This window comes from Phocoena phocoena, chromosome 10 (assembly GCF_963924675.1).
Source record: "Phocoena phocoena chromosome 10, mPhoPho1.1, whole genome shotgun sequence".
Lineage (NCBI taxonomy): Eukaryota > Metazoa > Chordata > Mammalia > Artiodactyla > Phocoenidae > Phocoena > Phocoena phocoena.
Window position 1 is genome coordinate 13,049,754 of NC_089228.1, and position 26,676 is coordinate 13,076,429.

General features: G+C 39.1%; 1 protein-coding gene across 1 annotated transcript in view; it reads right to left on the reverse strand.

The window, feature by feature from the left end:
• Positions 1–26,676, reverse strand: part of CNTN4 (contactin 4) — a 326,068-nt gene that overhangs the window by 135,365 nt on the left and 164,027 nt on the right. Inside the window, exons 7-9 of the mRNA XM_065886143.1 lie at positions 23,636–23,772; positions 21,263–21,392; positions 6,867–7,017 (exon numbers count right to left, since the gene is read on the reverse strand). Coding sequence (XP_065742215.1) covers positions 6,867–7,017; positions 21,263–21,392; positions 23,636–23,772 — 418 coding nt within the window. The remainder of the gene's footprint in view (positions 1–6,866; positions 7,018–21,262; positions 21,393–23,635; positions 23,773–26,676) is intronic.

Sequence of the window (26,676 nt, forward strand, 5' to 3'; positions counted from 1 at the left end):
AAGACACAGATTGGCTGAATGGTTACAAAAACAAGACCCATATATATGCTGTCTACAAGAGACCCACTTCAGACCTAGAGACACATACAGACTGAAAGTAAGGGGATGGAAAAAGATATTCCATGCAAATGGAAACCAAAAGAAAGCTGGAGTAGCAATTCTCATATCAGACAAAATACACTTTAAAATAAAGACTATTAGAAGAGACAAAGAAGGACACTACATAATGATCAAGGGATCTATCCAAGAAGAAGATATAACAATTATAAATATTTATGCACCCAACATAGGAGCACCTCAGTACATAAGGCAAATACTAACAGCAATAAAAGGGGAAATTGACAGTAACACATTCATAGTAGGGGACTTTAACACCCTACTTTCACCAAAGGACAGATCATCCAAAATGATAATAAATAAGGAAACACAAGCTTTAAATGATACATTAAACAAGATGGGCTTCATTGATATTTATAGGACATTCCATCCAAAAACAACAGAATACACATTCTTCTCAAGTACTCATGGAACATTCTCCAGGATAGATCATATCTTGTGTCACAAATCAAGCCTTTGCAAATTTAAGAAAACTGAAACTGTACCAAGTACCTTTTCCGACCACAACGCTATGAGACTAGATATCAATTGCAGGAAAAGGTCTGTAAAAAATACAAACACATGGAGGCTAAACAGTACACTACTTAATAATGAAGTGATCACTGAAGAAATCAAAGAGGAAATCAAAAAATACCTAGAAGCAAATGACAATGGAGACATGACGACCCAAAACCTATGGGATGCAGCAAAAGCAGTTCTAAGAGGGAAGTTTATAGCAATACAATCCTACCTTAAGAAACAGGAAGCATCTCGAATAAACAACCGGACCTTGCACCTCAAGCAATTAGAGAAAGAAGAACAAAAAAACCCCAAAGTTAGCAGAAGGAAAGAAATCATAAAAATCAGATCAGAAATAAATGAAAATGAAATGAAGGAAACAATAGCAAAGATCAATAAAATTAAAAGCTGGTTCTTTGAGAAGATAAACAAAATTGATAAACCATTATCCAGACTCATCAAGAAAAAAAGGAAGAAGACTCAAATCAATAGAATTAGAAATGAAAGAGAAGTAACTACTGACACAGCAGAAATACAAAGGATCATGAGAGATTACTACAAGCAACTCTATGCCAATAAAATGGACAACCTGGAAGAAACGGACAAATTCTCAGAAAAGCACAACCTGCCAAGACTGAACCAGGAAGAAATAGAAAATATGAACAGACCATTCACAAGCACTGAAATTGAGACTGTGATTAAAAATCTTCCAACAAACAAAAGCCCAGGACCAGATGGCTTCACAGGCGAATTCTATCAAACATTTAGAGAAGACCTAACACCTATCCTTCTCAAACTCTTCCAAAATATAGCAGAGGGAGGAACACTCCCAAACTCATTCTACGAGGCCACCATCACCTTGATACCAAAACCAGACAAGGATGTCACAAAGAAAGAAAACTACAGGCCAATATCACTGATGAACAGAGATGCAAAAATCCTCAACAAAATACTAGCAAACAGAATCCAACAGCACATTAAAAGGATCATACACCATGATCAAGTGGAGTTTATTCCAGGAATGCAAGAATTCTTCAATATATGCAAATCAATCAACGTGATACACCATATTAACAAAGTGAAGGAGAAAAAACATATGATCATCTCAATAGATGCAGAGAAAGCTTTCGACAAAATTCAGCACCCATTTATGATAAAAACCCTCCAGAAAGTAGGCATAGAGGGAAGTTTCCTCAACATAATAAAGGCCACATATGACAAACCCACAGCCAACATCATCCTCAATGGTGAAAAACTGAAAGCATTTCCACTAAGATCAGGAACAAGACAAGGTTGCCCACTCTCACCACTCTTATTCAACATAGTTTTGGAAGTTTTTGCCACAGCACTCAGAGAAGAAAAGGAAATAAAAGGAATCCAAATCGGAAAAGAAGAAGTAAAGCTGTCACTGTTTGCAGATGACATGATACTATACAGAGAGAATCCTAAAGATACTACTAGAAAACTGCTAGAGCTAATCAATGAATTTGATAAAGTATCAGGATACAAAATTAATGCACAGAAATCTTTGGCATTCCTATACACTAATGATGAAAAATCTGAAAGCAAAATCAAGAAAACACTCCCATTTACCACTGCAAGAAAAAGAATAAAATATCTAGGAATAAACTTACCTAAGGAGACAAAAGACCTGTATGCAGAAAATTATAAGACACTGATGAAAGAAATTAAAGATGATACAAATAGATGGAGAGATATACCATGTTCTTGGATTGGAAGAGTCAACATTGTGAAAATGACTCTACTACTCAAAGCAATCTACAGATTCAATGCAATCTCTATCAAACTACCACTGGCATTTTTCACAGAACTAGAACAAAAACTTTCACAATTTGTATGGAAACACAAAAGACCCCGAATAGCCAAAGCAATCTTGAGAACGAAAAATGGAGCTGGAGGAGTCAGGTTCCCTGACTTCAGACTATACTACAAAGCTACAGTAATCAAGACAGTACAGTACTGCCACAAAAACAGAAAGATTGATCAATGGAACAGGATAGAAAGCCCAGAGATAAACCTAGGCACATATGGTCATCTCATCTTTGATAAAGGAGGCAGGAATGTACAGTGGAGAAAGGACCGCCTCTTCAATAAGTGGTGCTGGGAAAACTGGACAGGTACATGTAAAAGTATGAGATTAGATCACTCCCTAACACCATACACAAAAATAAGCTCAAAATGCATTAAAGACCTAAATGTAAGGCCAGAAACTATCAAACTCTTAGAGGAAAACATAGGCAGAACACTCTATGACTTAAATCACAGCAAGATCCTTTTTGACCCACCTCCTAGAGAAATGGAAATAAAAACAAAAATAAACATATGGGACCTAATGAAACTTCAAAGCTTTTGCACAGCAAAGGAAACCATAAAAAAGACCAAAAGACAACCCTCGGATGGTAGAAAATATTTGCAAATGAAGCAACTGACAAAGGATTAAACTCCAAAATTTATAAGCAGCTCATGCAGCTCAATAACACAAAAACAAACAACCCAATCCAAAAATGGGCAGAACACCTAAATAGACATTTCTCCAAAGAAGATATATAGATTACCAACAAACACATGAAAGAATGCTCAACATCATTAATCATTAGAGAAATGCAAATCAAAACTACAATGAGATATAATCTCACACCAGTCAGAATGGCCATCATTAAAATATCTAGAAACAATAAATGCTGGAGAGGGTGTGGAGAAAAGGGAACACTTTTGCACTGCTGGTGGGAATGTGAATTGGTACAGCCACTATGGAGAACAGTATGGAGGTTCCTTAAAAAACTACAAATAGAACTACCATATGACCCAGCAATCCCACTACTGGGCATACATCCTGAGAAAACCATAATTCACAAAGAGTCATGTACCAAAATGTTCATTGCAGCTCTGTTTACAATAGCCTGGAGATGGAAACAACCTAAGTGTCTATTATCAGATGAATGGATAAAGAAGATGTGCCACATATATACAATGGAATATCACTCAGCCATAAAAAGAAACGAAATTGAGTTATTTGTAATGAGGTGGATGGACCTAGAGTCTGTCATACAGAGTGAAGTAAGTCAGAAAGAGAAAGACAAATACCGTATGTGGACACATATATATGGAATTTAAGAAAAAAAAAGTCATGAAGAACCTAGGGGTAAGAAAGGAATAAAGACACAGACCTACTAGAGAATGGACTTGAGGATATGGGGCGGGGGAATGGTAAGCTGTGACAAAGCAGAAGAGTGGCATGGACATATATACACTACCAAACGTAAAATAGATAGCTAGTGGGAAGCAGCCGCATAGCACAGGGAGATCAGCTCGGTGCTTTGTGACCACCTAGAGGGGTGGGATAGGGAGGGTGGGAGGGAGGGAGACGCAAGAGGGAGGGGATATGGGAACATATGTATATGTATAACTGATTCACTTTGTTATAAAGCAGAAACTAACACACCATTGTAAAGCAATTGTACTCCAATAAAGATGTAAAAAAAAAAAAAGAATTAGGGCTAACAAGTCAGTATATTAGGAAGTATTACTCAACACTGGGCACAGTCAAAGAATTTTTCCTTTTGTGTTGTTCTAACAATGTCAATCCTTTCCTAAAATAGGAATTCTAAAATCTTCACTTCTGAATTCTACATACGATTGCTTTTGTTCACTTATCCACTTAATTATGCTTCTGCTTTATCAGAAAAAAATAGAGGAAAATGGTAGAATTTCTTCTCTGCCAATGAGAAAATAATGGTAATATCTTTCTTATTTTTCACACTGTTCAGAACTTACAGGATGTTCAGCTGAGACTGTGTCTTTCTCGTAACTTAAAAACTAGCAGCCCATGGAGTCAACTTGGTCCATGGATGTGTGGACCATATTGTACTAACATTAAAATTTAAAAAAGGTGCTGATGATTAAAAATTAAGATAGTTCAAATTAAATTCCTTATTTCTAGTTTCCCTTGAAAAATGAGATGGTGGGGAGTCAACGGACCTGCATCTCCATTTGGTGGCAAAAATATGCTAGAATTGAGTGGCAGGTGTCTCCCTTGGATGGGGCATACACTGAAGTCCCTACCATTCCCCTTTAAATTACACCTGGCCAGCTTTTGTATTCATTTACATTAGGGAAATCAACCTATCTGTTTAATACATTGTGAGTGAGGTAGCAGGGAGAAATAAAACTGAGAATACAGCACCCATGGAGAGAAAAAGTGCTAATACTGATAGTTTGGGTCATGCCTGGTGACACTGGAGGTGGAGGTGATAAATACCAACACTTGAGTAATGATGGGGAGTTCCCTCACTTTAAAGATACCTTTAGTGCCACATAAATGTTGAAGCAATATTTGAACCCCATTAATCAAGTCAGAAGAAAAAACAAAAATTGGAGAGAGATAAGTTTGGGGTAAGCTAAGTGGTAGAAAGAGTCAATTAAATTCACTTATTAAAAATAATTCTTGATATTGATATATCATTTTCCCAAAGTTAATTTAATCAACTTATAACAATGATTAAGTTATAGCAGTGGTAAACAATCATTAATACTGTTCAAAATGTTAGGCTGTCCCTTTTCTTCTAGGCACATAGTAAGACTGTATTTCCCTGCTGGGTTGAATTTGGGCAGAGCCATGTGACTTGTTTTGGCCATTGAAACATGAGTGAAAAAGAAGTGTTTCACTTCTGGGCAGAAGCTTTAAGAGCCCATGCATGTTTAGCCACCCTCTTTTCCTTCTGCAATTCGAATGTTCCAGAGAGTGCTATTCTACCAGCCTATACTTTAGAGGGCAGCAAAGCCCCCAGCAGACCCCTGGTGCGTGTGCAGTGTGGATGAGAAATTTCCTTTTGTTGTTTTAAGACACTGCAGCCTTCTTGTGACAGTGGCAAAGCTTATTTGCCTCTCCTGGATTTTGATCTACCATGTTGCTCGAGCTTTATTCATTCACGTTTTTTGACATGTCTGTCTCTTATCCATATTATTAAAAAAATTGTTTTCTTTATATCATGGTTATATTAAAACTTTAAAAATGCAGTCTTAATCTAAGCAATACATGTGGTACATAAAATAAGAAACTGTGCTCTCAATTTCCAACTTTGGCTCCAGATTTAAATGCCATGCCAATAATTTGTAAACTATACTGCTTTCTTGATATGATAGAAATCAGAGAGAGATGTATATTACAGATTTAATATATGTGAATACAACATCTATAAACCATATCAGGTTTGTTGTCAAAGATCATTAATAAGGACAATATCATCAGTGCAATGATCTACTTTGCATATGCAAATCCAAAGGTGTACAGGTATAAAGTTGATACATACACATTTTTACAGCCTTCCCCAATTGCATCTTTGAGTACTTGACCTTTAGCATCCATGAAAATCGTTATGTATAGAGCTGGTAAATGTGATCTGATGTGGGACATGGACTCATGTGCAATTATCATTTTCCAACAGATTGAGTAGATTACGGAAAGGGGTGGGGGATATATTTTATGGAGGTGATGGCCGAGAAAAGGTCTTAAGAGATACCTGCCATCTGTCACAATGTGACCTAAAGCCCCAATAACCCCTGTAATTACACTGTATAAACTTAATTCTAAATGTAATTCCCTTACAATAGGCTTCTAAACGTAATTCCCTTACAATAGGAAACACAGGTGACGAGTTTAGATATCAGAAAGAAAAAAAAAAACAAAAAACTTTTCAAAAAAAGTTTCTTTTTGGAACTCTGATTCACAAAGACATGATTAAAATGATCAAAACCATCCTATGTGAGAATGAGTTTTGGAATTAGAGACATTTAGCTCCAAAAAAGGAGAGACTAACAAGAGACATACTAGCCACTGCCAAATATCTGAAGGGGTTGTCATCGCAAAGAAGAACTGAATTTACTTGTTTATACGAAAAGGAGGTAGGATGGAGAAAAGTGGGCAAACCTACAAATAAATTTTAGGCTAAAATTAAGAAAGATTATTTCTAGTTGCTCACCTTTGGGTAGCTCCAACAGCATTCAAGAGGGATCATGTGACCTCTCTGTGCAGGAAGGGCTTTCTAGAATCTTAATATCAAGAAGGATTATAAAGACCAACTAATTTACCACCCTTTTCCAAAGCTTCAGTTCTTTGATTAACAGTTAATTCACGAAGAGCAGAGAGTAAATTCTTCCCTCTAGGACTATTAATAATAGACTTATAAATTATTGCAGGTTAATCAAATATTAAAATTATTTCAAGATAATACCTTTCATTTTCTCTTAACACGTCTCTTCCTTTCTTCCAGGTGTAGACAGGTTTCGGAGAGGCTTTCGGCTTACACTCAATGACAACTTCACCTCCCACTTTGACAAGAGTTACTCTTTTTAAGAGGGTTCTTGAAAAATCTGGGCCCACAGCTGGAAGAGAATATAGAAAATAGAATAATTAATTATTATGGAAGAAAAAACCCACTAGATCATTCTTTATAGCTTTTTTCTTTCTGTAATGGACTTATTGCTGTCTTGGGCATCAAAGGGAGGATGCTACATTTTTTTCTGAAGTAAAGGGAGTAGCAATGGATGTTTTGATAGATTATGAAAAGTTGAGCTGTAATTTGTATATGGTAAAATATACCAGTTGTAAGTGCACACAGCTTGATGCATTTGGTATACTCCAACGTGAAGATCAAAATATAGAACATTCTATCACCTTACTGAGTGATTCTTTAAAAAAAATTATTCCATGTTCAAATGAAGATAAATTTAAAAAATTCAGGGAAGCAAAAAGGAGAGGAAAAACAAAAACCCATAAGGTATTTTTCTGATTGTGTAGACCAAACCTTCCCTTCATTGATAGTTACCACCTCTGCTCTTTTCCATAGCACTCTGTTCATGTCTCCATCAGAAGATGTGCTGAAATGTCTATAGCATCACCATCTGTAAAGCTTCTCCTTAAAATCAACGACTTTGGTCAGCTTTCCACTACTACTGCCCAATGCAGTGCTTGGTTCTTGCTGGATAAATTGTGACTTACTCTTAAAAAACTCGATTCTATCCTCACTACCAGTATTCTAAAAATTAATTCATGTTGACACCAAATATGTAGTTATGGGGATATAACATTAAATAATTCTTTCTTTCCTAAAACAAAAGATATACATCTGTATCCTTACAGAAATATTGAAGGGGCCTTTCTGAAAAATCTCTATTTTCTTCTGCATTAGTTGAATTAACATGTTTTAGGATACGTTGTGAGCACAGATTCATCTCCTGGAATCTTAATTTTATCATATTTAAAATCCCTAACTCACTGCCATTTGACCTGATGGAATTTAAGATTTCATACCATGCTGAATGGGAAATTTAAATGCTAGCCACAAATTACTTAAAAGAGGACAGGTAGTGAGTGTGTATGTATGTAGGTGGGGAGGACGGAGATCAGTTTTTTTAAACGTACCCAAACTGTAAGCTGGTGATTAAAAAAAATAAAAGCAGGCTTCAGCAGAAGCAAGGTAAACCTTTATTAAGTGCTTTTGTCATGGAAATACTTTCAGTGTCTAGAAAGAAAGAAAGAAAGATGGAAAGGTTACTTTTTACTGGGGTGATGCAATGTACACATGGGGCTGGTTTTACTATGTGAAGATTAAAGTAAATAAAGGAATCTAGCAGGCAATTGATACTTCAATCTGTGCTCCTTGGATTCATGAGGGGAATCTATAATTCAAAGAGTAATTCCATAATGATAAATGAAATTAATAAGGAGAGTGCAAGTACAAATGCTTTTGCTATAATTAGATAGATGCATTCCTTGTATGATCTGCAAAATCACATAATAAAAATTATAGGGTTCTGAAAAAGATAAGGTCAGGACAGACATACTCAATATTTATGTAACAGGAATACTAACAAAAACAATAATCATTCTAGTAAATATGTTAGCATGACTAAAAAGACAGATTAAATCCCTAATAGATAAATACCACAAAAAATACAGGACTTCAGTGTGTGTGTGTGTGTGTGTGTATGAAGACAGCTTGATGAAACAAGGGAGCTGGAAGAGAGAAGAGTTGAGATTGGTAAAGTATAAAACAAGTACAAAGTGCAGAAGAGAACCACGCTCTGAACATCGCTATGTTAGTGTACGTGACCAAACTCAGTCAAGAGGAAAATGTGGGCTGAATGGGAGTCACGGTCAATGTGCTTTCTGCCTTGGCTAGCTGTGTTGACCTGAGTTAGTGGGCCTTGTTCTCGGTTGCTGGAACTAGTGACATACACAAAGCCAGCATCTGCTATACTGACCTCATTTGCCACTCCCACACATGCTAATTTTCAACACAGAAAAGTTACTTTTTATTTTCTTTTTGGCCTCACCGCATGGCATGTGGGATCTTAGTTCCCCGACCAGGGATGGAATCTGTGCCCCCTGCAGTGGAAGCACAGAGTCTTAACCACTGGATCGCCAGGGAAGTCCCACAGAAAGGTTCTTGTAGCAGAATAGACTCACTCCCATCTTATGGAAACACCTGAACTGACACATTAATGTAAAAAAAAAAAAAAATCAAGTTTCTAGAACATTTAAAAAAAGGGTATTGTGTGAAATAGAGGTACAAATCTGTAACATACAAAAATCCCTTCTTAAAACTATATCTTTCTACACACATTTTTATCACTTTAGGCAGACATTTTTCATCTGTTCAACAGGAATTCTGCAGTTGCATTTGAAATGAGTTACATAAATCAAACCATACACAACACATGGGTGTATTTGTCAAAAAACTATGTATTGCGTTTACACTTTGAAATAGCATGATATCAGCCACACAGAAGGCAGAAAACACACATTCCAGTGTCAAAAGAATTTGTACTGTACCATGTATGTGCATATTATCTTTTGGATATCCTAGAGATAAGACTGCCTTTGAATGTCTTTCACTAATAAAAATGGAATTATAAATTTAAATCTTTTCTCTTTGTCTACTTCGTTTGCTTAATTTATTTCTAGTGTTACCAAACTCTGCAAATCTATCAGTTGCCACCATAAGCTGCAATGCTTCCTAGGGCAAAATTGTTAGACCTTCATCTGTTTTTGAGTACTTGATCCATTAATGGTGTCTTAATACTCTGCCATTTTGTGACCATCTTTCACACTTGAGATACCCTAAAGCTTGTGGGATGATGCTCTTTCATGTCTGTACCTTATATTTATTCAGATTACTAAGCAGGAGAGTTAGTAATCAGGAGAGGAGAGGCTTGAAGGCAAAGTAAAAGGACTCTGTTAATTTGACATTCACAGAGAATCAGGTTTTAAAAGTTATTGGTAAGGTCCCAATAGGGCACTGTTAGAATCCAACCTTTGCTGGCACTGGAAAAAGTGAGTGCACTTTGAAGGTGAGATTTCAGTGGGTTCCTAGTAGTTCAGAAAAGATAAAACCAATTGTCCAATTACCCACTTGAGTCTGAGAGTAGCACCAATCCTGGGAGATCCTCTTTTGCTAAATCTAATACACTTCGAGGACAATATTTTTTACATGGATGACTAGGGGGCACTGCTCACCCAGTGTTGGAATAAGCCACCTCTTCCCTGTGGGAAATCAACTTTTTATTATTTATCAATGATCTTTAATTCATTAACATTACATTACCTAGGAGAAGCATCATCCGGCTGAGAGAAGCCTTCTATGCAATTCGCAACTGTTTGTTTTTACTTAATTAAATGGCTCTTGGTCACATGTCAAGGGTATTTTAAGTGGCCAACAGAACCCTTGAAAACTGAAGTTGTGCCTTAGGATCATTTCTCAAGAGAGATAGTAAGAATGATAACTCCTTAATGGGATGTGCAGTGGCAGTCCCATCTGGGAAATAGATGGGTGTGATGTGTTACTCTATTATTGAAGGGGAAAGGATAATTATGTGTGCCTGTTCTATCACAGTCTGTAGACACAACACTGGGAACACTGCCAGTTGATGGAGACTATTAAGGATGGCTCTTTTAGAAGTTCAGAATTTCATATTATTTTAACTTTTATTTATTATCTTTATTACCTCATCACTCCATAAAAATAAACCCAGAGTACATATATTCATTCAAGTATTTCCACCACTGAAGAGACAGTGCTGGTATCAGATGCTAAAACCTCAAACCTCTCCTGGTTGCTGGGTAGGTAACTAGAAAGCTGGCTATACTGGAAATATTCTTCTTTCTGGATCCATCATTTCAGAATGGCTGATGCAAAATCAGCCTCCCTGACTTGGGATGATATTCACAAGACTGTCAAGAAATGCTGAAGTAAGAGTTTTCTGTTCTAACATCAACATAATGTGTTCCTTCTCAGTCTCTAACAGTCTGCCCTGCTGGTTTTGCTCTCATTCACTGAACGTCCCGTTTCCCCAGGGCTCCTCCTACCATGGTACGTCTTGTTTATGGGCTCCTGCTCTTTCGGGAAAGTTATTATAAAACCAAACAAATAACATTTACAGTCACAAGGTTGCTTTGCAGATTAAATAAAATACATGTATTGTACATAAAGTACTTAGTTCAATATTTTCCCAGAGTAAGTCCTTTACACCAACTCTTCCCCTCTGCTATTACTACTATCACCACCACCATTTTTAGAGCATTTTAAGCTGAAAAGCTTAAAGAAATATAGTTTTGTTTGAAAACAGAAAAAAACCTTTTTATTTTGAAATAATTATAGATTCATAGGAAGTTGCAAAGATAGTACAGAGAAGTCCTGTGTATCCTTTACTGAGTTTCTCTCAGTGGTTACAGCTTATGTGAGCATAGTACAACATCAAAACAAGAAAATTGATCATGGGCACAGGGTGTAGAGTTCTATGTTATTTTATGAAATACTTCGATGTTTGTACCTTTCACTGAAATAAAGATACAGAACGCTTCCATCACCACAAAGATCTCTCTCAGGCTACCCTTTTAGAGGCACATCCAACACCCTCCTGTCTGTCCTCCGTATGCCTAGAATCTACCAATCTGTTCTGCAACTCTATAGTTTTGAGTGTATATATATATATATATATATATATATATAAAATCATACATTATATGATCTTATGGGATTTCTTCTCTTCAGTCAGCATAATGCTCTTGAGATCCACCCAGGTTGCTAGGTGAGTTCCTTTCTATTGCTGAGTAGTCATATCTTGTATCTTACCCATCCTGGTATGGACGAGAAATTCATCTTTACTGTTGGCATTTCAGGCACTGTGATAACTGACAAATGCTGTTAAGCACAGGAACCATTTCAGGATCTTTCAACACTTTCTCTGTCAACAAGTAGGATGCAGATTAGCCCTTTCTTCTTTTTATAAAGGTTTGAAAGCCAAAAATTAATTGTGTAGACATAGGTGGAATCTTTCTTATTCAAAGAAAAAGATTTTAAAGCCATTTTAGAACGTCATTTCTTATACAATAATTAACATGTTGATTGAAAATCATTCTTACATGTTTTAAAAGCTTTAGCTGCTAAACCCCTATTAACCTCCCTTGAGCTACCCTATCTGTATGACGATCATAAGACAGTATGTGTTTTTAAATATCTGGAAGCACTTGACCTTGCTATATCAGTCCAAGTTAGTGACATTCCATTACACTTGGCACAATGTCCTAAACACTCACACATATTTGTGTCCTTGGTTAAACAAGTAGTGTATGGCAGTACAATGCCACATTTGATTATGAGTAACTTTGTCATGAGATCGAAATATTTGTTGAATTTTATTTATTTAAAAAAAATTTTTTTTGGCTGTGTTGGGTCTGTTGCCGCGCATGGGCTCTTTTCTCCAGTTGCGGCGAGCAGGGGCTACTCTTCATTGTGGTGCGCAGGCTTCTCCTTGCGGTGGCTTCTCTTGTTGCGGAGCACAGGCTCTAGGCGCGCGGGCTCAGTAGTTGTGGCACGCGGGCTTAGTTGCTCCGCAGCATGTGGGATCCTCCCAGACCAGGCCATGAACCTGTGTCCCCTGCATTGGCAGGCGGATTCTTAACCACTGCACCAGCAGGGAAGCCTCTATTTGTTGACTTAACAGAAGAGGGTAATTAGACTGTGAGAATTCTGGAATTCCAGTGGTTAAGAAACGGTAGTACTTGCAATTAGCAATTATTAGCTCATCAGTTCCTTGAAGGCAGAGACTATGAATTATGGATCTTGGACTTAGCACAGTCCTTGGTATGAGGTAGATGTTCGATCAGTATGTGCTGAATTAATGTGTGTTGTAGGGGAAAACTCAGGAATTAAGTTCCAAACAGGAAATTCCCTTCTCATGATGCTTTGGCTGCATATCACAGCCCTTCCTTTTATCTAAGTGGCGTTGTAAATGGCTTCTTGAACTTCCTGGCTTGTGTACAGGACACTCTGTCCTCTCTGGACATCAGTCAAATGAAGCAGAATTACCCAAGAAACAATCTGAGCTGTTGATATGGTTGTCCCTTGGCATCTGCTATCCACAGGGAGATTGGCTCCAGGACCCTGAAGGTACCAAAATCCACAGATACTATAGTCCCTCATTCGAATAGCATAGTGCAAGGAATACAGCCAGCTCCCCATAACTGGCAGGTGCAGAGTGCTGGCTGTATTCTCACACCACGTGAACTGGTGTGATGGTAGATGTTTAACAACTGGCTCTCCAAGCAAAACAAAACACCAAAGAATTTGGTTTTCGGTGCTTGCCAATTTCTGTGGTCTAAATACTCCCATTAGGGCCGAGTTCAGGCTACCAACAAGAAGTCACTGAACGCTGAACTGAGAAGGATACATCAACTCAGCTCCTGCCAATATGAACTAGCTCCGGCACATAATATCCTTTCCCTGCTTCCCTAAATCACATACTTAGGAGAAGGGTACAGGGCAAGTGGGCCCTGGGAGTTCAGCTTTCCCCAGATTTGGGCCTTTCTCTGAGGCAACACACGACTGTCTTCCCTTTCCTCCCGGGTTCTCCCAGACAACCCAGTGGTGAGAAGATGGGAACTTCAGTTCCCTTCCAATTCCTTTGATTGGTTCACTCTGTTTAAAGAATCTGTATCCTGACACTTTGTGAGTGACAATAACACAGCAGTTTTAAGGGCTTCAGCTACATGTGCCCTGACCTAGACATGCGGGGCTCAAGAGGAACATACTGCAATGCGGACAAGCGATGTTTATATAGCCCAGCAGTGACTGATCTCTTGCTTATCATGTTCCTTCAATAAGGCACTTAATTGAAGGAGTTTTTGGCTTTGTTTTTTTGTTTGTTGCTTTTTTAAAAATTTTTTTGCCTTTGCGCTATGCTTATTCTCAACCACATTCAAAAGGCTTTATTAAAAGCAATGTGCCTCATACTAAGTACAAATGAATTTCTTCAGGAGCCTAGAAGAGCCAATGTCTGTTCATGTTGGGAAAAAAAAAGCTGGAATGTTGTTGGTACAAAGGCTCTCCTTCTAGAAGAAATCGTCTCACGTGATTAATAGAGCTTTTGTCAATACTAGGTTCAATCATGGAAGCATGGATTAATTGGAAGTAGAGTGGTTATACCAACAAATCATTATTCCTCCCTCCAACTCCTACTTGCTTTTACAAGTTAGCTACTCCGCTGGGATGGCTTAAGATTGGATAACAAAGGGTTCTATAGAGCAGATCTTAGATGGGGCACCTAAATTTAACTGATCATAAGAATCACTTGGAGGTCCTCCTCAACTCTACCCACCATGAAAGGGGACCTGAGAATTTAAATTTTACTATTTTTGCCACTAAAACAGTGATCCTCAGAGCAGAAGCATTGGTGATCACCTGGGAGCTTGTTAAAAATGCAGACTCTTAGGCCCCACCCCAGATCTGAAATCAGAATCTGAATTTAACAAGACCCCCAAGTAGTTTAAAAATGCATCAAGGTTGGAAACTCACTGCTAAATCTTTGTGAACACCAATTCTAACACTCCCTGGGTCAGGCTACTAAAAGAGAATCAATTTGCTGCCAGAAAGTAGTGGAGAGAAAAAATATTTCATTTATTTATTTAGTCAGTAATTCACAGAGACTTGCAGCAGATAATGACAAAAGACTAAAGTAATAAATACATTTAAAATATGGCTGATGTCAAATATAGGAAAGGTAGGAAACTATCTTACTAGACTTAGTACAATAAAGTGAGCTACTCTGAAGCCAAAACAGGCAAGTCAACGTGATGGGCAGAGGGAAAAAGAATATATTTCTTTCTAACTAATAAAAAAACAAACAAAAACAAAAAACCAAACCAAACCAAACCATATAATCTTTTAGAAGACAAACCTTCCTCCTGATTCTACACCTTAACAATTTATTGGAAATCCCTTTATGTAAAGGACTAAGGACTTTGGAATGGATAATGCCTTCATAGCACTTTTACAGAAAACTCAGACTTCGGTGGAAGGATAGGTACATCCGGCCCTCAGTATCCATAGCTTCCGAAATCTACAGTCGGTTGAGTCCAACAACACTGAATTTGCAGATACAGTGGGCCAACAGTACATGGGATTAAGACTCAGTGATGCCTTGGGCAGCATTCCTGAGTTATAATTTAAACTCTAACTCACTGAAGGCATTTCTTTTGGGGAAATGACATAAGGAACTGTCATAATATTTATCCTTCAGATTTCAAAGTCTCCCTTCAGTTGGCTTTAAGCCACCGAAGGGAGACGCCAAGAACATCTAAGTATAATCCTCACATGGCAGCCAAAGTCACTCCGTGGGCCTAATTCTAACTCACCATCTTGGTAAAATGGGGCATTTAAGACATGGTTGAAATCTCTGATGCTTGTTATTTCTCTTCTGCAGAAGGACTTCAGTTTCTGAGTCCTGATTTAAATCAGAAGGTTTGCCAGGTAGACCATATTCAACTTAAACAAACAGACAACAACAACAAAAAACCCTCTGTTCAGGCTAGATTTCCTATTTTAGGATCGTGGTTTCCCAAGGGCAGTGTTGGACTGGCAGCATCGGCATCACCTGGGAACTTGTTAGAAATACACATCCTCAGGCACCACCCCAGAACTACTGCGTCAAAAACTCCGGAGGTAGCGCTCAGCGATCTGTGTTTTGACAAGTCCTCCAAGTGATTCTGATGGCGTGGTAAAGTTTGAGAATCAATACCATGGGAAAACTTAATTACCTTCTGATCTAATCGATTACAGCAGTAAGTTCCCAAACGGTGCTGTCCATTGGAATCACACCTGGGCGGCTTTAAGGAATAAAGGGTCTCGGGGTCCCAGGCCCAGGGACTGAATTCGTTGGTAGGGAGGATGGTAGAGTATTGGGCTCTTAAAGAACTCCCCAGATGACTGTCATACGCAGCACAGTTTGAGAACCACTGCCATGGGGTTTTCTGATGATTTTGCAGCTGTCTCCATTATAAGCTTTTGGCATGGATCCTAGTTAAAAACAGCAACAAACAAACAAACAAAACACATCTTACTATATCGCTACACTTTTAGATTTGCAAGAAGTTCTCACATGTGATCTCTTTTAGTTTTGGCGATGAGGAGTAGCACCCTCATTTTACTGATAAATGTAGGCTTAGCAACTTGTTAAAAGATACCAAATTTGCATTTGAGATCCGAGTGCATAGCTTCCCCTTTTCAGGACGCGTTATGCAAAGCTCCTGCCTAGATGACATTTGGGTAAGAAAGGCGTCTGTCCTCTCACTGGATGCTGATCCCACTCAGCACTGGATGCAAATCAGCACATTTGATTATTTTGTAATCTGGCTCAACGAGGCAGTTGAGAAATCAGATGCAGATGAGCCCTTGTGGAAGTCCCTGTGAGATAACTTTCAGTTTAGCCTTAATGTTTTTCTAATTTGTGAGCCAATCGTTTGGACAAATGCCAAATTAACCAGATAATTGCTCAAGCCTGCACCTCACTTTAATTGGACCATCAGTTCTTTAATGGCATTGGAGTGTCCTGCCAGGGTCTGATGTTCTCCACCACATGGGCCAGGAGAATCCCCACGGTCCTGAACCATCAGACGGAAACTCCTCAGGGTGAAGCTACTTCTATCCCTTACACAGTCTTGGCAAAGTCGGGTCACATTCAAGACCACTTGAATGTGAAGACACCCACTTGCTCTTTGAGATAGTTCAACCCATTTCAAAATCAAAGGTACTCTAGTGACACTGCTGGTTATGACCCAAGTACACTGGACCCAGTACCCAAGCATCTTGCTCTAGCAAATCACTTGTCTTCTGTACAGAATTGTTGGTACCCTCACTCAGATTCTTTTTTCTGGCCCTAGCTGCTGCGAGCATTGGTTGTCTAACATCTCCAGCTGTCTCCCCTTCTCTGGGAAATTGACGGGGAGGTTTTGCTCCATCTGCCCTGCCATTGCTACCACCACCTAAAGGGCAGTCCAATGAATAACTGATACAGAGATTTTTTTAAAAGGCCAGCCTCCTTGCCTAAGGTGGGAATAGCTCTGAGATGCAGTTTATACTCTAGACATCCCCCTCCAGGATGCGATATAGGCGAGACTTCATCTGAGACCATGTCCCTGCTCAGCTGCCCTCCGTCGCCTCCCTAGCTTGCTTTCTCTTCCAGGTTTTTCCCAGAGGACACTCCTCCAGTGACTCACAGGTAGCTGAATCCCTGCCTCTGCTTTTGAGGGCTTAGGCATCCTCTTTATTTACCACACGATACATACAGAATGACATCAGTATTCTGTCGGAGCAGCACAGAACATCTCAAGTTTAGCAATTCAGTCAGCATTCCCTAGAACCAATATGATCATCTACCTAAGTGGACACAAACATTAAACATGAATAGAAATATTTCATTAGAAGAGTTACTTTTAAATCAATAAAATACCTAGTTTTTTTAAATTATATTTTTTATAAAAGACTCAAATTTCCTCAAGATTATAAGAGTCTATTCACTCTAACTCCGACATGCCTTCATAAGTGGAGAGAGAGATGCGATGATGGTATGACCCAGGGAATTGTGTAGCACCCCAGGGATGCCCACGAGCATATGTCACACGAGTGAATCTCATCCATGACCTAGGCTAACACAGGAGAAAAAGTCTGGGAACAGTTGCCTTGAGGAATAATAAACTATCAATTGCAATAGGTCAGTCACAAACAAGGACATTTCTATTTGATGTACTCATAACCAGGCCTACTCTAATATACTGACCTCAAAGTAAAAGTCTCTCTATGGCATTCACCCACCCGGTGAGTAAATCACCCAGCACCTAGGTTAATTATTTAGCAGTTTCAATCCATTAATTATAGATATGTTACATATACATGAAATACCCAGACAGAACACATAAAACAAGACCAAGAGAAAAGCCTATTAAATATATGCTTCCTAACCATCTCTTATTCATGACTTTAGGGCTATTACCCAGCATGAAAGGGAATCTCCTCTAGCACTGGAGGATGCTGAAATTTGATCGATAGCTGGAACCAACCTCCATTTTTTCTTCCTCATACTGAAGTATCTTGTTTTCATTTTGTTTCTTTGTTCATTTCAACCTCTCTAAGATTCTAATACAGGTAATAACTGCTCAGTTATTTGATCCATAAGAGTCAAACTATTACCATTTGACAAGAAACAAAGTGACTTGTGAAACACAATCGTATTAGAGCTTACCCAAGTTAACCAATATTAATTTATGTCTATTTTTAAATAGTCAAATGTCTTCTCCCTCCTTCACTTCAGATGGACTCTAGGATTCACCCATTCAACACTTAACTGCCCTTCAAGTCACTTGGAATATAATAGCGTGATTTTTTTTTTTTTTTTGGGCAGGAAAAATGGGATATTAAAGAGGGAGCTTCTAAACTTGTTTAAGATCCTCTAAAATTGGCCGTTAATTAATTTTTCCATCTTTCTCTTTCAAGTTTAAAGTTTGCCTGTACGCCTTATGTATTTGAATCAAAAATTCTGAAAAACATTCAGGATTCTCTATGGGCGAGAAACCATCCAGATGTTTTATAACTTTGAGCCTTTGTTCAGGCCATTTCACTCCATTCTGCAATATTCCTGGTCCTTCTCTTTTTTTTTTTTGCCTGTACAAAAATTATTTTTCAAAGCTCACCTGACTAGCCCAGTCCATTAGCTAAACTCTTTCCTCAACTTCTGGAAGACTTACTATTTTCACCACTTGCTTGGCCTGTATCATTTACTGACATGCCTTACCCTTCTCATACTCAACAAGGTTGAAATCGGGCGTTAAATAACCTCTCAGGCATTTTTATCTTATCTTTACTGATCTTGCTTGCTGATCTCAAGGGACTTAAGAAAGGGCTCAGATCAAGAATTCATTTGGAATTAGTTCCAACTGGAAATGATTTGAAATAAACCCCTGAATGTAAGAGTTGAAGCAGTGATTACCACCTCACAGGCCTTGAACCCTGGCAAGGGGGAAGGGAAAGGAGCTGGTGAGGATCTTGGGATATATAAATGTAAATCATAACATACATATATAGAGATAGATATAGATATGGGTATATAGAGATGGATGTATACACACATACACATCTCTACATACTGTTATGTTCAGCTGTGGGTACGTGTTCTTGATAAAAATCGTTTAACAGCCTTTCTCACTTTTGGCTCTGCTTTTGGGACTTTAGTCATCCTCTATCTTTATCCCATGACTATGTCCCATGATTTCCAGTCATCTGTTACTGTCAAATTTTTTCATTTTAACTAAGGGACCTACAAAATCTTTTAAAATTATCACGGCGTCCCCAGACTTAGCAATTGGCCAGCACTCACTTAGAAGGTTTCAGGACTATGTGATTCATTTCTTAGGCCACACACCCTCAGTTTTAGCTGTTCTGCTAACCAGCTGACATAGTGTTTAATAGAGAACACACGTCTTTCTGCAGAACATCCGAAGCAATCTACCTTCGTGAACTGCGCTCCACAAGAATCGGCTCTAACTACCAATAATCAGAGCCCATTTGGCCACGGTGGGATCATTGTACTTGTCCTGGAGGAAGGTGGTATTATTGTTCTCAATATTTATAGGGTGGGAGATACGTGTGTTTAGGTCATCCTTACAGCAGGCCAAGCCAAGCCGATGATGACTCTGGGAGAAAAGAATCCTCCCAGGCCTCTTTGAGAAACACTGCAGCCTCGTGAACTCTCACAAATTCTTGTCTTTGATGGGATGTTGGTTCAAGTAAAGAATTTGGTGAGAACAACAATTATGGGGTGGGTAATTTCTTTTTTTTTTTTTTTTTTTTGGCGGTACGCGGGCCTCTCACTGTTGTGGCCTCTCCCGTTGCGGAGCACAGGCTCCGGACGCGCAGGCTCAGCGGCCATGGCTCACGGGCCCAGCCGCAGTGGCTCATGGGACCAGCCACTCCGCAGCATGTGGGATCTTCCCAGACCAGGGCACGAACCCGTATCCCCTGCATCGGCAGGCGGACTCTCAACCACTGCGCCACCAGGGAAGCCCGAGAACAACAATTATGGAAGCTTTTCCATCCGTTTTTACCTTGCAGAGGGTGGAAGGACATTCAAATCGGCAGCAACTACTTATGCACGTCAGATCTACAGTCCAGGCACCAAGGAGTGCTTTACAGAAGGGCAAGTCAGGTCTCTGAATCTGGGAAAATTATCAGGGCTTATGGAATCAGCTCCCTTTGTGTGCTGCCTTTCTCTTACTTATAATCTTTCTATTATGTTCTCACTAAGAAGAACTGCTGCTTAGATATTTAAGATAAATTCTGAAGTCAGAGTCAAGATTTTTCTACAAGACAAATGCAAGTTGATGGCCTGGAGTTCTTGTTTTGTTTTGTTTTTTTTAATGCCCATAGGTTTGTTAAATCACTTAACTTGTGTTTTCAATGATTTACTTAACTCATTAGTTCATTTTTTTAACAGTCTCTCTACTCCTTCATCACTTAGTACAGTCGTTCATCCTTACATTCATTCATTATTTATTGAGCACATACTTTGTGCTTCAACATTGTACTAAGTCCTGAGGATTAAATGATGAGTTAAACCAAATATGGTCCATCACACCATGGGGAAGTTATAGGGCAGTTAGAGAAAAAGACAGAAAAATCACACAAGCAAATGTAAAATGCAACAGTAGCATGATATATGAAGAGGGGACAGCAAAGCACTCTAGGCAGAGGAAACAGTGTGGACCAAGTGGCCTGTGGAGGAAGGGAGGGTGGTGAACATGCAGCACAGAAAGCTCAGCATTGCTGAAGAGCAGAAGGAGAGGGGCACATGATGAAAAATGGAGCTGGAGGGGCAGAACACCAGGGCATAGCCTGGAAAATTCAGAGATGAAAGAACAAGATGCACTTTGCTGGCTGTTCAAATACACCTTTCCACACCAAGTCCGCTCTTCCTCTCTCCAAGCCCAATCAGAGTGATAGCAACAGACGCCAAAGCATTTCATAAACTTCACTCAATTTAGAAGAGGGGTTGATAGAGGAATAAAAATGAGCGCCAAGGTAACTGCGTCACCCATTGTAAACGTCAGGAGAAGCTGACTTAGAAAGTGGTCTCTTCTTATTGCTTCCAGAATGCATTCCTTGTTTCTCAAGCGATATCTTTGGTCTAAAGATTTCTTCACCCCCTTTTCTTGGATTGAACGTTTATGTTTGGCAGAGGACATGGTAGTTTAGTGATTCTAAGAGTTTCTACTTTTTTTCTTTCCAGTATAAAGACTCACCTATAACACTAAGCTCTGCGCTGGAAAAGATAACTCCATGTTTATTTTCTGCCACACACTGATACATGCCAGCATCTGAGAGGTTCACTATTGTTATGTTGAGTGTTCCTTGCTCGATATGAATTCTATCCTGTGAAAGAAAAGAGGAACACAAAACAATGACCTTCTACAACTGAGACCTTAAGGCAATTTTGCTGCATGTTATATCAAAGGGGCTTAATGGGAAGAAAATAGCTATCACATAAGCAATTTACATACCATGATCTATTTATCTGTCAACTAAATTTGTGGCAGGTCAGATGCGAAATGGAACAACCCTTACATCAGTTGGCAAATGGAATTTAAATTGTAGGACTCTCTTGAGCTCTCATTGATTTAACAGTGAAACCATTCAGATTAATATCCCCTCTAAATAGATGAACTTGAAATTTAAGATGCTTTTTTTACTCCAAGGCTTTGTGCTAACTGTGGGTGAGGAGTGGGAAATACAAGTAAGTTTACCGTTTAGAGTAGTTAAGACACTCAGATTATAATCAGGCAACACTCTGAAGGTTAATAGGATTGTACTCTTCTTGGATGAAGCAGAGACAAATATTTAACGTCAGCCGAAATTTACTAAGAAAAAGAGTAGGTATTAGTAATTTAACGTTCCCTTACTCAATTGCTCTCGGTGGCACGATCTAAGCTTAGGACCATCTGCTGGTAGCCAGTCTGAAGAAAGCAAAGTTAGTGTATGGAACAATAGAGCATCCTCGTTCATCAGCCCGAGGCTACGTAACTTGAGGGGTCAATTTTTATAAGTACCCAAAAGGATCTCCTCTTCTCCAGAAGACCTGCCATTTAAGAAAGTAAAATATATAAAGACATACTGGTTTTCTGTTTGCCCCAGGGTTGTGATTTAGTTCGGTGGCTACTGTATTGGTCTTGGATCAAATCTAAGCATCCATGTTCTCTCACGTTAAATAAAGGGAAGAAAATGCCAGTTACCTGGGTACTTACACTCTAGCGATTTGAGTTTGGCTTTTAGAATTGAGAGAATCATGGGACCAAAAAGAGTCCAGCAGTGACAGGCAGAGGTGTGGGTGCCAGGGTGTGGGCTAGGCTCATCACACCAGCCCGTTTCGGAGGCTGCACACACCACACTGACGTCCTGGCCAGCGCTCAGAGCAGCTGCTCTTCTCTGGGGGCTGACGGGGGAGGAAACCTGAGCACAAAAAACTGACTCTCAACTTGGGGCCTGAGGAAAATGTCAAATTTCAGTGAACATTTGACTTCAGTAGGAAAATACATAAGGAAAATTAAATGTTCCTCATTCTAAGGTCCCACCTTCACTTATTTTTATGGGCATTATACCTTCAGTTATCTCTTTGAGCATCCTTAACAGACTTATTCCGATTTCTGTCTTAGACTGTTCTACAGGTTGGTTATCTTTCTACAAAAAGTTTTTTTGCATATGGTTTGGGATATTGGTGTGCAGGCTTATTTTAGAAAGGAGTTATTTTTGCCTGTATTTTCTCCTCTATTTAGCAGTTTTGTGGTTGCCTCCACCTCAACCCCTGGCTCGCTGGTCCAGAAGCAGAACTCCTACTCATGGCTTCTCTCAGGTCCTGATCTGGGAGAATGCTGAGACTACTGCAATTCCCGTCCAGGGCCAGTAGGGGGCATAACCTGTACCTTCTACCTCTCTTACGCCACAGAGTCCTATTAAGCCAGGCAGCAGTTTGTTTGCTTTTGCACTTAAGCCTTAGCTACAAGGATATTGTACCCTTGTCTCCAGAGAGGATTTTTTTTATACCTGAGCTCTCAGCTCCTAGTGCCTGCTTCACGGCCTATAGGCTGGTGGCTCCCGCCTCACTCATCACTTTTAGTTTTTCTTCTATTTCTGTTGCATTAGAGATGTTAGTCTCGAGCTTGCATATGGCATTGCTAAACGTCTGAGGCAGAGTGGGCATTTTGCTGGTGAACATACTGGACCATGTTGTCCACTAGTCTCCTCAGACGGAAGACGATAATAAAACCACACTGAAGGGGAGAATTTGGATGCTGAAAGGTGTTACTCACTCATTCCTGTCTAGCATACACACAAATTTGTGTCTTAGCACAATTACATGTTCCAGACCTTCAGCGTAACCTTCCAATTGTAAAGCCAGAGATGTTAATCTCTGAAGACCAAAGGTTGAACAACGCTGGAGAATCAGATTTATGTACAGTTTGTATTTATCACCTGCATTCGCTTTCACTTTTTCCACTATTTATGGCGTTGGGATGCATACTATTTTGGAGACAACTGGTCATTTTTCTGTTTCCATAGCAACAACACCACATTCAACATTACAGTAAATATTAAGACACAATTATCACCCAGTTGCTTACCCGAGTTAACAGTGGTTCACCATTTTTCAGCCACCTGTATGTAGGTTTGGGCCTTCCATTGGCTTTACATTCCCAGAAGACATTTTCTTCAATGGCCACATGAATGTCATTTATTTTTTGAATCCAATTAGGTTGAGCTATAGCAGTTCACAAAGCAAAGACATACATTCAGTGTATGTTCAATCCATGTTTATCATATGCAACCAAGGGACAAAAACAGGCTTATAATAAAATTCCTTTTCCAGAGGTTATGCAAATTATAAAGCTGGGTAGAAGTTCAGGGGGTGCTTTTAGAAAACACCCCACCCTATGTCCAACTCTGAATGTCACATTTTTGCAGCCCACGTGGCTGGTTCTTTCATTACTAAAGGCAGAATGAATAACACTACCATGAGTCATATGGTAAAATTAACTGCCCTTCCCCCCAAATATCTATTCTTCCTTTTTTCCTTTTAATAAGAGAAATCTCCCACCACCAGCCTACTACTTTTAGCTGGGCTCATGTTTTTTCTAGCTACACACTGCATTTCCAAGATTCCTTTGCAGCTGGTGGTAACCATGGGCCTAAGTTCATACCAATGATATGTGGTGTGTGTGAAAGTGATGAGAGCAACTTCCAGGTTACTGACTTAAAGATACTTGTCCTGGACTCTCACTGCCCTTCCCCACTGATTGGAAAAAGTAACAACTGAAACAGCTTTGGGCTCAGAGATGAAGCTATGCAGGATGAAAAGGCTGACCTGCCAGCCTCGGACCTTGAATGACCTTGTGGAGGAAAGCAGCACCAGACCCACCTGCCTATTTTTGGAGAGATACATGTGAGAGAAATAAACTTCTTATTTAAGGCACTATATTTCTGGGTGTCTCTCACACACATCATATGGATACTTTTTGTGACTCCTTTCTCCTTCGAGGCTATCATCATTTTCTATTATTGACTTCTTTCGTATTGATAGAATGTTATTCACAAGTGTATGGGTCTCGAATTCCAAATCTCTAAATGAGTCCTGGTTTTTACCAAAACCTTCTCAGGAATCAAGTCCTGCCCACAATCTAACACAGGAATTCAAGACAGCACTTAATTCCCACACTGCCCAATGCCCTCTTCCACTCTCCCCACCCAAATTATGCCTAATTTTTCATGCTTCAATTAAGGTCATATTTTCTTTCCTTGTTCTTAAGGGAGATAAAGACAATGTTAACCTACGTTCCCTAAAAAGTCTTCAAAAATATCAAGCCTTCCCTAAAGCACAATTCATGCCATTGGTAACTATAATGGCAAACATATTTAGGCAGAAGACCCTCAGCACAAAGTTCATGCAGGAGAGAAGCACAGCTGTCATTCTGGAATGTTATTTTGTAACAAGGCACTTCCATAGGATAGTGCCCACCAATGTAAACCTAACAGTCAGAACTGGTATCAGTATTTAATTAGAAGATGCTACTCAATATTCTTAACTCCTCTCTTTGCTGACTTGACCTCAGTATCTTTATTCAGTGAGGCTACTGATCATCCATAATTTAATTCAAAAGGAAATGACTAGAGTTGAGGCCAAGCTATCTTATCTTCCCAGCAATAAATGAAACTGGAAAAACACTAACAAGTCACTTAACCAGCAGAGGTCTCTAGGTCCCTGAATAAATGCTGCTTTCTCCTTTTATCCCTCTATAAGCAATTTCATGTTTTTCAAAGAGCAAAACGCAATTTTACAAATCCTCTACTGAAGGGGATGATGCATTGCTGCATATGCGGAGAGGCTGAAAGGGTCAACTTTCAAAAAAGTTATAACATCAACAAGTATTAACTTGAACGAAGGGTTATAACCTTTATCCTTGAAAGAGCTGCAAGCCTACCATTTTTCTTTATCTTCCTGCTGCTAATGCAAAGGAGCTCAAAAGGTAGACACCTTTTTAGTTCTCTGCCTGGAAAATCTGATGTGCAATCCTGATAAGGCTAATGGCAGTTGTCTGCCTGATTTCACATTCACCCTGCTGAATATTTACCCCCCACAGAGTTTATGAAAACAAAGCAAAAAAGAAAAGCTACAGAAATCTGTGTGGAATATTAACAACTAAGCCAAACTTTTCAAAGAGAGTGAGGAAGAAAAAAAAAAATGGAAGGGCAAATGTAACTTATGAAGCAATGTCAAGTTGAAGTTCAAAAAGGAAACATCAAAACGATGTGCAGAGACAGAGATTTCAATGTCATAGATTTCCTGTAACTCTTGGGCTTATTCATTGCTTTCTTTCAAAAATACAGAAAGCTGGAAGCACTACCTTGCAATCTCAAAAAGGAGATGGGGAAGGGAAGGGAGAGCCTTGAGAGGATTTTGAAAAGACCTTGCAAAGTTCTAACTAATTAAACACTTCTGAGGGCTCATTCTGTCTCTTACAACAGGGTTATGGAGGTTAAGGTGCTCGACAGGAATGCTCCGTGGTAGTGATCTGTGCTGGTCAAGGTGAAATCAATAGCAAATTCAGCCTTTGTGAGACATCGTCAGGTACTTTCCTTTTTTTTAAGTAAAATTAATTCGTGGAAACCAAATTTGAATGGTTAAAAACCTATTCCTCCCGAAGTAAAATGAATTCATATATGCCAAATTTGAAATGATATAAACATGTTCCTCTTGAAGTCAATATCTGGACATGGGCCCAGGGGGATCACGATTGCAATATCATATTATATAAACGGCAAAGAATGAGATAATTTTTTTTTTAACATGCCAACTGCAGATCTACAGGGCAAAAGCCCACACAGTGAAGGTTGCTCCTGCCACTCACTTAGATTGGATGAATCATCTCTAAGTGGGTGAGTTTTTTGTAATAGAATAGTCCTGTGCCTGATGGAAATTATTCATATCTCTACATAGCTCTTCGGGTCACCCAGTTCAAAGTCCTTGGATGACAAATGGTCCATTTTGGTGCATAATAGAAAATATTGTTTCCTGTAACTTGTTTTTGATAATGTATTTGGGTCCATTGTATTTATCACTTAATATCTAGGTTCGACTACATTTTATAACTCCATGGCTGAAAAATAG